General features: G+C 46.8%; 1 protein-coding gene across 1 annotated transcript in view; it reads left to right on the top strand.

Moving 5' to 3' along the window:
- Positions 1 to 13,283, top strand: part of ADAMTS17 (ADAM metallopeptidase with thrombospondin type 1 motif 17) — a 371,310-nt gene that overhangs the window by 218,344 nt on the left and 139,683 nt on the right. Inside the window, 1 exon segment of the mRNA XM_017847918.1 lies at positions 9,367 to 9,533. Coding sequence (XP_017703407.1) covers positions 9,367 to 9,533 — 167 coding nt within the window.

Raw genomic sequence — 13,283 nt, 5'->3', positions numbered from 1 at the left:
TGTGGTGATTGTTACAAAGCACAGCTGACCAGGGAGGGCCTCAGAGCCAAGCTCTGACGAAAACAATGTCCTCTCCCCATCTCACTCCTTAAATCACCAGGCCTACTGCCTCGAGATTGCACAAGGATGTCCCAATCTCACTGCTATGTAGGTCTCAGGCTTGGAACGCTCCCACGACCCCCTCCTCACCCCCTTCACTTTATATTCCTGGCTCCACTCCCTGTCTTCTGCAGCTGGTTTATTCACTGTCCAAAAATACTGGCAAGAGAGTCCCCCCACACACAATTATTTTTTTTAGTCTTGGTCTTCACAGCTCTCGGAATTTTTATTTTTTGCTAGCTGATGTGGAGGCCTTAGGGACCATCCGTGTTTCCAAACCAGCTTCCTAGGTCCGTCCTTTCCTGTCATAATTTATGTTGCTGTTGGTGGGAGTTACGTCAAAAGATTACAAGGTAGAAAATGCATCTCTAATTCACCTTCTGTTACCCCTGGACAGTTTGTGTGCAGGGAAGGGCTGGGGAGGGAGGGGAGAGAAAGGCTCAGATGCACTTGTGTGAAAAGCCAACTGCATCCCAGCGGGTGCAGCGCGGGCAGGCGAGTGGAGTACGGAGCTGGGACACAGCAGGGTCACCATGAGATGCAGCCCATGTGCACCAGAAAGGGAGAGGAAGGCAGCTAGCCTGCTAAGACGGTGGGAGGATGGCTGGTGTAAAGTTATGTGCCTGTAATTGGTTTTTGCTTCCACAGTGAAACCCCATCTGTGTGCTTTCGATATGCCAGCGACCTGGCATTCATATGGATAATTTTTAAAAATTCAAGTATCTACACTGAAGCATAAGTTACATGTGTTACTTGGACACCTTTCAGAGGAGGCCTTAAAACTGGGATGTCTGCTGCCGTGAGGGTGTGTTAGCAGCTCGGCAGCCCTTCTGAAACCATATGGCTTTGCCCTGCTCCCTTCTCAGAGCTCACAGAGCCAGGGGCTACCAGGGGAGAGGCCAGAACTACCAGCTTTCTACTGAGCGCCCTGTGTCTCTGGATGGTGAAGCTGGTCCAAACTGCTGTTATGACTTTATCTTCTGGTCTGTCTTCATTTAATACAGCAAACCTGAAAATAAAAAGTGGCATCTTTCTCTTCCAGCCTATCTCGATTCCACCTGTCCATCCACTCTCAAAGAAAGGGACAAATGTTCTGCCATGTGATCCTGTTGATCTCAGCAAACCTTCTCGGCTCTGTGCTTGTGTCTGTCAAGGCACTGAGGACCACCTCAGCAGGAGATGGTCCTTGTTCTGCAGGCGCTTGGGAAAATTTGCGGTAGAGCTCTCCTTTCTCTCCACACTTTCAGTTTCTCACCAAAGCCTCTCTACCTTACTCTTTTGCTTATTTTTAAACAAACTTATGAAGGTAGAATATATAAAGAAACACAGCTCTGTGCACAGTATTGCTCCTCACGGTTGAGCATGTGTGTTGGGGTGCACGTGCAGATATGTGTCGGTGCAGTAGGAGGGCAGTTGCTGGCCCCTGGGGTGCGCATGTGTGACTACATAACAGCTGCCAGCTTTGCAGAATGGCAGTGCCATCTCCATTGCCGTGGCTGTGGTGGCTTTCTACTTGCCCCATGTCTCCACTGATGCCGGTGTTGTCAGTAATTCTCTCTGGTTTTGGCCATTCTGAGGCGTGTGTAGCCGTAACTGGCTAGGGAATTGGTACTTTCATCATCAACAGTGAGGCTGAACATCCATCTGTTTCCTTATTTCCATTTGAATATCCTTTTCCTGTGAAGTACTCACACAAGCCATTTGGTTTTGTATCTAAGCTTCTATTTCATTCATGTTTAGGAGTCCTAGAACAGGCCTGGCACAGTGGCTCATGCCTGTAATCCCAGCACTTTGGGATGCCAAGGTGGCTGGATCACCTGAGGCCAGGAGTTCATGACCAGCCTGGCCAATATGGCGAGACCCCATCTCTACTAAAAATACAAAAAAATTAGCTGGGCATGGTGGCGCACACCTGTAATCTTAGCTACTCAGGAGGCTGAGGCACAAGAATCGCTTGAACCCAGGAGGTGGAGGTTGCAGTGAGCTGAGATCTTACCACTGCACTCCAGCCTAGATGACAGAGCAAGACTCTGTCAAAAAAAAAAAAAGTCCTAGAACAGAAAACTAGAAACTGTTGATTGATAGTAAAAATTCAAATTTAAAAACTCATCACACCCCGATGACTGGTCAGTGAGTCAGGCTGTCCTTCAGGCCTCATGGTGGCCAGTGGGCAGCCCCTCCCAGAGGCAGGGCGCCTGTTCCTGCTGGGTTCAGGAGCTCTTGCACGCTACATTTCTTCTCTCCACCTCTTGCTTGTCAGCCAAGTGGTTATGTCGCCTGTTGGAGCGTTGGTTTCCTCACCCAAAGAATGCAGTCAGGAGCACCTTCTGATTCTGTGTGTGGATTTAATTAAGTAATGGTTAGAAGGGCCAGCAAAGTGGGAGCCCTCTGGGCATGTTGGCTGTTTTATGATCACTGTTTATGTGAAAGTGCCTCTTTCCTTGAAGTTTCTTCCCGGTCCTCAGGGATCAGTCCTCATTTCAGGATGAGATTGCAACTTGCTGGCTTTCCCCTGGAGGCCTCATGGGACCTCAGAGCCTTGCAATGGAGCCCGGCAGGCCTGCGCCTTCCTGCCCTCACAGGAGAGGCTGAGGGAAAGACCAGACCCACCTTCAGCTCCTAGGAAGGGATAACTCTATTATGAATTTCTTATATTAACTGTTCTTTATTTTAGCCATGCCAAGCTGGCTTTCTGTCATTTTAGTCTCCCTAGATGTGTTTTGTTTTTCTCCTTACTGTGTAGCTCAGAGCAACTTCCAGAGTGAATAAGAGCCCTGCCCTCTGCTCCTGAGACTGACTGTGTGAGAGTGGTTTCTCCATTTGCTTCTGGGGATTTGGTCCCCTGCTGCACTTGCTGGCCCCACACACTGTCTCCTGAAGCCCCCATGTCCACACAATCTAAGCTCCATCCACCCAGCCCAGTGTGGGGTCCTTGGGAAAGTTGGGGTCTCCTTCGAGTCCTCCCCCAGAACTTGTGTCAGGAAGCCATCTGTGGAAACTCTGCTAGCCATACCCTCCCCCACAAGGATTCTCCTTCTGTCTTCTCTATGCCACAGATGGAGGGTGCCCCTTTCTGTTGTCTCAGGACCAATGTACAGTTTACTCTTGAACAACATGGGTGTGAACTGTGCAGGTCCACTTATACATGGGTTTTATTCTGTCTCTGCTGCTCCTGAGACAGCAAGACCACCCCTCCTCTTCCTCAGCCTGCTTAATGTGAAGATGATAAGGATGAAGGCCTTTATGATGATCCACTTCCACTTACTGAGTAGGAAATATATTTTCTCTTCCTTATGATTTTCTTAACCTTTTCTCTAGCTGACTTTACTATAAGAATATAGTATGAAATACATATAACCTACAAAACATGTTAATTTATGTGATCAGTAAGACTTCCAGTCAATAATAGTCTATTAATAGTTAAGCTTTTGGGGTGTTAAAAGTTGTGGATTTTCTACATGTGAAGGGTCAGCATTTCTAACCCCCACATTGTTCAGAGGTCAGCTGCACATGCAGGAGGCCCTCACTAATGTAACTGTAGAGGCCCTGTGTTATAGAGACAGTCATAAAAATGAAGGACCGCATGCAGGGTCCTGCCACATAGCAATTGGGGATTATTTAGGTAGCAAATCATGCACCTAGTGGATTACTTCTCTCCTTTCTCATGTTGTTCAAAATAATGACTTAAATAAAACTGAAGAAAATCAATTCCTTTGGTCATATTTTTTAATCAGGGGAAGTTTAAGGAAATATTAGCTGTAACAGGTGGTTGGAGTAATGGGAACTTACTAAGAGGTAAAGAGACCTCTAAGGAATACAGGAAAACAAGATACAGGTAGCATCCAGTGTCTTTAGGTCTGAGGCAGAGCACCCAAGGAAGGAACAGATCTGTATGACAGGGACCCACACACAGCTACTGTGAAGGACAGACAGTAGCTGCTACCACAGTTTCATCCAGGGATGAAATTCCTTGGACCTTGTTAGAGAGGGTGTACCTGGGGTCCCCTGAATGAGGGAGAGGCTTGTAGAGGTTCTGTACTGGTGGCACTCTCTGGGAAGTCACACTTAGGGTGTGAGGGAAAGGTTCCAAGGGAGGAAACTGCATCTCAAACCAGGATAGGAATCTATCCAAAAAGTTGGTGTGCTTGGAAGCTACCCATTGGAGTACAAGGAGAATGCTGCCCACATGGAGGTGGAATGCATCACAGGCCACTAAAGAAGCATGCTGAGAGAAGCCACATACCAGGACCAGGGAGAAAAGCCTGTTCCTCCTCCATTTAGGTTACATCTAGTGTCTTTTCGTTTGAACTTGAAGGACTCCCTTTAGCATTTATTGTAATGCAGGTCTAGTGGTAACAAACTTTCTCCATTTTTTGTTTATCTGGGAATGTCTTAATTTCCACCTTGATTTTTGAGGGACAGTTATATGGATATAGAATTCTTGGTTGACAGTTCTGTTCTTAGGCACTTTAAATATGTAAGCACACTTCTTTTTGGCCTTCAAGGTTTCTGGTGAGAAATTGGCTAATAATCTTGTTGAAGATCCCTTGTATGGGATGTGTCACTTTTCTCTTGGTGCTTTCAAGGTTCTCTCTTTGTCTTTTGGCAGTTTAATTATGTGTCTTAGTATGGGTCCTTGTATCCTACTTGGAATTTCTCAAGCTTCTTGGATTTATAGAGTCACGTCTTTCTTCACATTTGGAAAGTTTCAGCCATTATTTCTTCAAATAATCTCTAACCCCTTCTCTCTTTTTTTCTCCTGAGACTTGCATAGTGCATACATTGATCCACTTGATGGTGTCCCACAGATTATCTCTGCTTGCTTTTCTACATTTTTTTCTTTTTACTTCTCAGACTCAGCAATTTCAATTGTCCTATATTCAAGTTTGCTAATTCTTTCTTCTGCCTGCTAAAATCTGCCCTGAACTGGTGGATTTTTCATTTCAGTTCTTATACTTTCAATTCCAAAATTTATCTTTGTTTCCTTAATTTCCATATCTTTATTGATATTCCCATTTTGTTTACAGATTATCTTCCTGACTCTATCTGTGCCTTCATTAGGTTCCTGAGCTTTTTTTTTTTTTTTTTTTTTTTTTTTTTTTTGAGACGGAGTCTCACTGTCGCCCAGGCTGGAGTGCAGTGGCCGGATCTCAGCTCACTGCAAGCTCCGCCTCCCGGGTTCACGCCATTCTCCTGCCTCAGCCTCCCGAGTAGCTGGGACTACAGGCGCCCGCCACCACGCCCGGCTAGTTTTTTGTATTTAAGACAGTTGTTTTAAAGTATTTGTCTAGCAAGGCCAACATCTGGATTTCCTCAGGGACAGGTTCTGCCAATATATTTTGTTCTTTTGAATGAACCATACTTTCCTGTTTCTTTGTATGCCTTGTGATGTTTTCATTAAAAACTAGACATTCAAATCTTAGAATGTGGTAACTCTAGAAATAGGTTCTACCGCTTCTCCAGGGTGTTTTGTTTTGTTTTATGATTTAGTGGTATCCCTGGATCAGGAATCAACCTGAAGTGAAAGCTTAAGGTCTTATCAGGTCTTGTTTGAGCCTGTATCTTTTCCTAGCAATTTCTGGTGACTTTCTAAGTTCTCCTAGATGAAGTTGTTTTTAAATGTCTTTGTGCTTAAATTTCTGACTCCTAAAAGGAAAATGGAGGGAAATCCCCTTGAAATCCCCTGGAAGCCACTTCACCTGCTGGAGGTTACAACAATGTAAGCCATCTTCTGCATCTGCACCTTAACAACTGAAAGTAGCAATCAGCAGTCAGAACACAGAAATCAGATATTTGGAAGAAATGGTCCTTATTGCTCACCCTGACTCCGAAAAGTTGCACCAGGAGCACAGACATAGCTGCCTGCCTTGGGGTGAAGGATGGGCAGTAACTGTTACCATACTAAAGGCTGAAATTGAGCAAAATTAACTGAAATTGACCTGGCTTTCCCCTGGAAGCTGCAAGCTTTCAAGTAGACTGCAGAGTTTCACAATAGTTTCTTCAGATAGTTTTTGCCAGTATGATTACTGTGTGGATGGAGAAATGGATTCCTGGTGCTTCCTCCTCAGCTCTCTTTCCTGGCATCATTCCCTCTGTTGGTCATTTTAAGATAAGCTCTGATAATATAGTTCAACTCAGTTTACTACTTATTGAAGACCATCCTGTGCAATGCTCTCTGCTGAGAACACAGAACCCAGATATTTGGAAGATAAGATCCTTCCAAATAAGAGGAACAGGAGGAAGACAGCTCTCCATTTCATAAGGTTGGTGGTAAGCAGCATAGCAGAAACCCAAACAAGATTTGGAGATGCTCTAGGTAGGAAGGAAAAATAGGGTGGAGGTGACCTCAACGATGGACAGAGGGTTAGGAGGTGGGAAGTGGGGATTATGGGGTCTGTGAGCTAGATAAGGGGCCACATAGAGACTGCCTGTTGGAGAAGTTGTCAGGGAGAAGCAGCAGCATAAGCAGATCTGGAGGGAGGTGTGCCAAGGCACGTGTCATATCCCATGGGCTCCACCTCCAGACCCACTTTCTTCTGGATCCAGTTCTCTTACCTCATATCACATCACATCCCCTCTCCACCTCCTCACTGTCAGGGGTAAAGGTAATTGTTGTATGTGGGTTAGGCAGATGTAAAACTGGAGAAATCAGCTACTGGAAAGGGAGGAAACGGAAGCGTTAAAGGAAACTCAGTAACAACTTAGAGAGTTAATCACATGATGTTCACCAATCGCAGTCTATACTCAAGTGTGTAGGAAATGTAGCTTCCTTTATTATTCTACAAACCCACCTAATTTGTCTTTTTATACTCCCTTCCAGTTCATATTGTGTTCCTTATGACTTCAGTGTCTGCCCTGCTTTCTCTGAGTCTGCATCTAAGTTCCGTGAGGAGCATCTGGTCCCTGTGTTGTCTGGTTCCCTAGTTTCCTGGGGCTGCCATAACAAAGGACCCCCAACCAGGTGGCTTCAACAACTGAAAGTTATTGTACGATCCTGGAGGCTGGAAGTCCAAATCAGGGTGTCGACAGGGTTGGTTTCTCCTGAGCAATGTGAGGGAGAATCTGTTCCAGGCCTCTCTCCCAGCTTCTGGTGGCTTGCTGGCAATCTTTGGAGTATAGAAGGATTATCCCAGTCTCTGCTTTCATCTTCTCATGGTGTTCTTCCTTTGTGTGTGTGTGTGTGTGTGTGTGTGTGTGTGTGTGTGTGTGTGCGTGTGCGCGCGCCTCCAGATGTCCTCTTTTTATAAGGACACTTCATATTGGATTAGGGGCTCAACCTACTCTAGTATAACCTCATTTTAACTAATTTTGTCTGTGTCCTGTTGGCCTTATTTCCAAATCTGGTTGCACTCTGAGGCACCAGAGGTTAGGACCTCTGCATAGAGTTTTGTGGGCCTAGTTCAGCCTGAAACGTTGTGCCATGCTGCATCTGCTGCCTCTCTTGTTCCTTCTCTGGCGCCCGCTTGTGGGGACTCACTTATTGCCAGGGTGATGTTTTTCCTGCTGATAAATGTAGCTCTTGGGGGCCAGCCCCTTTCTGCTCCTTCCACACTGTGCTTCGTGGCACAGGATTTGATTCATTCTGTCTGCCAGTGGTACCTGGGCCAGGGTTCCTGGGGAGGCTGCTGAGGCCCCTTCTGCCTAAACACACCAAGCAATCATTTCTCTGAAACTGATGCCTCCCTTGCTTTCTAGACAGGAAGCAGAACACAAGGCCTCTCTTTTCTCAGATTCCATAAACCTTCTAGAGGTTTAGCTATTGCCTAACTTGAAGACCAGAAGAGCTCAGGGCCCCACTATGGGGCCACCAGTAGGTTTAATCTCTCTAGATCTCTTCTTCTCCTGGGGAAGGGAACTGTTTTCTGGTGTGTATGAGGTAGACAGAAGTATGAAAGGGGCCTTTCTCATCAGGATATTTTCTCCAAGACATCTGTGTAAACCAGGAGCTGGCAAACTTAAGGCCCATGGGCCACATCTGGCTTACCACCAGGTGTTTGATAAAGTTTTATTGGGACACAGCCATGCCTGTTCTTTTACATGTTATCTCTAGCTGCTTTTGTGCTACAGTGGCAGTTGAGTGATTGGAGACTGTATGGCCCACAAAACCAAAAATATTCACTATCTGGCCCTTCACAGAAACAGCTTTTCAACCCCTGGTTGAAGACCTTTGTGACACAAAAGCCCAAAGGTTTCTGCCCTCTTCTGCTGTTATATCTCTCCCCTAAAGCAACAATCGCAGGGTGGCCTTGCTCTCTGAACATGAAAAATGACAAAGGAAGAAAAAGAATTACACAACATGAAATGAATAATGTGTCGAGATGACATTTGGCCAACAGGTGTGTGTGATTTGTGGAAATTCATTGAGCAGAACAGTTTGGATGTGTGCCCTTTTCTTTCTTTCGTAGGCTGAATTTCAATAAAAAAGTGTTGGGAATGGGAGTGGATAAGAAATCTTATTCCATCATGATGACCTTGGCATCATGGAAATGAATGGAACCATTGAGGTTGCCCAGGCCTGAGTCCTCCAAGGACACCCTGGGGCCTTGCAGAAGCACAGTTCAGAGCCATGCTTTGGCCAGCCAGACCCTCACACGTGTAGACTTGGCCAGTGAACACAGCCTGGGTCTCCAGAATGGCTTAAAACCCCAGCCTTGGAACAGAGCATCTAGGACCCAAGACCACAGCATTGACCATGTGTGGTCTCACACCTGCCTAGGTAAAGGTAGCCCAGCCCGGATCTAACTGGTCTCCACTCAAAGCCCATGAGCAGGTGAACTCATTGTTCTTATTCTTTTCATTATAAAGTAAACGAGCTATGTATTTACTCATCCTGAAACTTAACCTCCAGAGTATACCTGAGGACCATTTACAGGTCTTCATGTCAGAGAAGACCCCTGCAGAACACACACAAACACACACACACTCCAAAAATGTCCTTTGAGTTTTCAGTGTTACCCATGGCCAAATTTTAAGTTCAGATCAGATGAAGGACACAATGGGTAGATCTTGCTGAACTGATACTCACTGCCTTCTCTTTCCATATGACCTTGATTTGCAGTTCTCAGATGCACCTTTCAGAGGGTTCACTTAAACATGCCGGCAATGTGGGTCTGGGATTGTGGGCATTTGGTCTGTAACATCAGAGAGGGGGTGGCTTTGGAAACCTTGCCCTGCCCTCCCCCTCTCCTGGCGAGAGAGACAGAAACACCACTCTCCTGCTCTTTAGTTGCACCATCTGGTTAATGCAGACCTTCGTCTTCCTTCTAGCCCTGGCCCTGGAGGCACACACTGCCTGGGTGCCAGTGTGGAACACGCGGTCTGCGAGAACCTGCCCTGCCCCAAGGGTCTGCCCAGCTTCCGGGACCAGCAGTGCCAGGCGCACGACCGGCTGAGCACCAAGAAGAAAGGCCTGCTGACAGCTGTGGTGGTTGATGGTAAAGGCATATGGCATGTCCTTGCATGGCAACCTCCTATCCTCCCCAAGGAATGTGCAAACCACGCAGGGAAGCCGGGGAGCATCCCTTTCCCAAACCAACCCAGCAAGATACTCCAGTCCTCTGCCCACGTGAGCTGCAGCCCAACTTTGTAAGTTGTGGGGTTGACCTTGAATGACCCAACTCTCTGAGATGTTCCAACTGCAGCTGTTGAAGCAGGCAGCAGGCCAGGTGCATCTGCAACCCCATTTGTAGCGAGGAGGCTGTGCTGGCATCCTGCCCCTGGCGCCATATGTAGAGGGACCCAGGATAAGCTGAGGAGACCGAGGCTTTACAGGAGCATCCCAGTGTGTTGGTGTGGCTGCTGTCTGGGTTTACACTGTGGATACTTCCCTGTATTACTTCTCTTGGTTTATTTTGTATTGGCTCTTAATCCTTGGCTAGGATGTTGGGGGACATTTTGAGAATAGTTTACAAATTGGGAAAGATGATAATAAGCACAGGCCACATTTTCTTTCCAAGAGCTTTCTCCTGAATGAAGAGGCTCTGCCCCCACTGCCAGCATTTCCAGTAGCTGATGAAGTACTAGGTGGTGTGTCATGTATACATTTGTAATGTCTGCTTAATTAATGTCCTTAATAGATAAGGACACCCCAGGGCCCGCTTCAAGGTTGTTGTTGTTTTTTTCTTTTTTCACCTAAAACTGTTCTTCTTTAGGAAACAAGACTTTGTGTTATAATGATGACATATGAGCCCGTTTATCAGTATGTCGTGTACAAGACACAAGTTAGCTCTACATACATTGTCTCATTTAATACGCAAAACAAGCTGTGCAGAAGATCAGAGGGAATGAGGTTACAGGACACCTCTAAGCGCCTGCAGCTGACAAGAGGCCAGGGCGGGAGCTGACCTCAGTTCCAGAGCGGCTGACTCACAGAAAATAGGCAGCTATCGTCTGGCTTCCAACACTTGAAGAAGACAGACAGCATGACTTCATGGGTGTGGAGTGAGGGAGCTTGAAGAAGAACTCAAGAAACTGGGTCTGATTTTTAGACAGCCTCAAAAATGTTTTGCAGAAGAATGACGTTCAGATGCCAGGTCTTTTGTTTCTTCCCTGTGATGGGAAGAGCCTTTGAAATCTGCATTCAGTGGTCTGCGATTACAAGTTCAAGTGTGCATAGCTGTGTGAAGGTAGGCCCAGGCATCTCTGGAATAGCAGCCTCAGATCTGCAGCTTTTAGTCTAACAGCCTGACCCATCCTCTTTGAGCTGACTCGTAAAGCAACATGTGATGCTCTAAACTGTAGCAGATAACACCAGCCCACTCAAATGAGGACTCATTTAAAAGTATTGGGGAGCCCCTGTCGTTCTCCTTTTTTAAAAAGAACACCACCTTCGGGGACTGTGTAATGTAGCTGTGCCATCAGCTCACCAGCAGAATTCAAGAGAAACATGGCCTTTGCACTCTGAACTTTCCCTGCAGATGAGGGAGAGAGGAGACCTGCCCTCCTAAAAAAAACGAGTGTGACTAGAGCCATGCGCTTGCACGTGGACCTTTGCCTCTCTCTGCCTGGCCATGAATCGGATGCAGGAGGTGTCAGGAGGCAGCAGGAGATTTCCCGCTGTGTCAGGCACACCCAAACCCCTAATTGGAAGCAAGAGAGCTGCCATTTGGTTCCCATGAGAAGCAGCCTTGAATCCGAACCTTCAGCTTTCCCCAGCATGCCAGATAAAGATGCTTTTAGACCTCTTTACTGTCCGCTCCCACTTTGCAGGAGCAAGAAGAGGTCAGGTCTGGGACAGATTCGCGCTCTTCAAATTTCAGCTCAACTTTGTGCACCAAGTTGTTCTTTCCCTGGTTGCCTGCTTCAGTTTTCAATGCTCCTGTCTCATTTATTCAACACAGAAATCCCACTTAAATGTCTGTTTTTCCACAGTTTTCTCCAAGTCCAGATTAAACTTCTGTTTTCCTTCTGACCACTTTTGGATGGCTGGACTCTTTGGTTGCCTTATCACCACAGTGGCTGGGACTTCAGTCTGCCCAGATCCTCCACCCAGGAAGCCTTGCGGTGTGGCTCTTTGGGGAGCTGCTTGGATTGGGAATGTGACCTTTCACCCACTTACTTTCTGTTTCTCTCTGCCTAAGTCATAAGTTATTGTCACTAGAGTGCCACCACCTTTGATCAGAAAAGAGCAGCCCTGTTTGATAAGGACAGCTAACAGGCAGTAAGTATCTGGCGTTTGAAGGAGAGACCTCATGCTCGGAGCTTTGCACAGGTAGCTCGACACGTCCTCCTCTGGGTTAGAATCGCCCTGACTTCTTGCATCTGCAGTTTCATTTCTCTCTCGAATACAAACAGAAGCCAGCACTTTTAAAAGGAGCATTTCCTAAAGGGTAAAAGCAAAATAATAAAGGGCCAATTTAGAAGGCAGGAGGAGAATACGGATTATAAGTGTTCCTCTGAAAACCCCATGTATAAAAGGCACAGTTCTAGCTGAGCCATGATAGGAACGATTCCTGTGGTTGGGCTCCGGGCTCTTCTGAAGCCCATTATGACTGCCCTATTCATAGCAGTGCTATCGCTGCGGAATTCTTTGGCGAGTGACGCACAGTTCAAGAGAAGGGAAGCTATATTTTTTTTCTCTTTTTTCTCTCCCTTTTTTAAAAAGAAAAAGGAATTCTTGCAGAGGTAGATTTTCCAAGCGAGGATTCAGGACCACAAATCCATCCCACCTCCAAAAGAAGACAAAGACCCTCCTTAGAAAATATTTGTAAGTGGAAAAGCCTTTAGACAGAAACCCATTGAGATGGCCCACTGCCAAACCCACCCTGTTTCTGCTTTTCCCGTGGAATCTCATTGAAGTGGAAATCTTCAAGAGTTCAGTCCTCCCTGCCCAGGCCAGCAGGCCACGGGCCCACTGAAGTGTCGGAGAGCTTGGCAAAGGCTGCGTCTGGACGTGGCTGTGCGTTCCCAGCTCCTCCTGCCTGGCACAGCAGAACCCCCCAGGTCTGAGCCTCTGTGGGGATGAAGGGCGTGATGGTTAGGACTCTCTGACTCCAGCTCCGCCAAACCAGCTGGGGCTGCTTAATGAAAAGGAGGGAAGCTGTTGCAAAGCTGAAGATGTCAGGACCTTAGCTCGGTGGTCTCTGCAGCTTGTGTTTGGCAGTCACACCCCCATGCACCCACTGCACTGGCTTTCTCAGAACTTGTCCACGTGCAAGCTGGCAGGGTAGCCCACGGCACCTCTTATGTAAATCCACATCCCATATCCAGATCCTTTTGGGCCACATACGTTTCAGGTTGCAGAGCATTTTATGTGTTCAAAAGGTAATAATGGTGCACCAACCAAATATTTGTGTCACTGGTGGGCTCCAGGAAAGCACCCCATAGTCAGACACGTGGGTCTGTCCACCAGGCAACCTCATTAAGGGGGATACTAACACTACCAAGAGCTCACATCAGTCCAGGCTGGTTTTGCTGCCAGATTGTTTGCCACAAATGGAAGAGAACACTTACAGTTTTCGGAGCTTTTTGGGTTTCTGAATTACATATAAAGGAGTGTAGCTTTCTTTGGGATCCATCAAGCATAAGCAGACATGACTTCTCTGCATCTGAATTTCAGTACTGAGTTCCCAGGAAAGAGACGAGGAATAGGCCAGCTATGGACAGGCGCTCACTGCTGGTCAAATCCACAGAGGCCTGTCTGCCGGGGACTGATGAGGGGGCCGGGGTGGGCAGCTTTGGGAACA

This window comes from Rhinopithecus bieti, unplaced genomic scaffold (assembly GCF_001698545.2).
Source record: "Rhinopithecus bieti isolate Rb0 unplaced genomic scaffold, ASM169854v2 scaffold_30906, whole genome shotgun sequence".
Lineage (NCBI taxonomy): Eukaryota > Metazoa > Chordata > Mammalia > Primates > Cercopithecidae > Rhinopithecus > Rhinopithecus bieti.
This window is presented reverse-complemented; position numbering and strand designations above follow the sequence as displayed.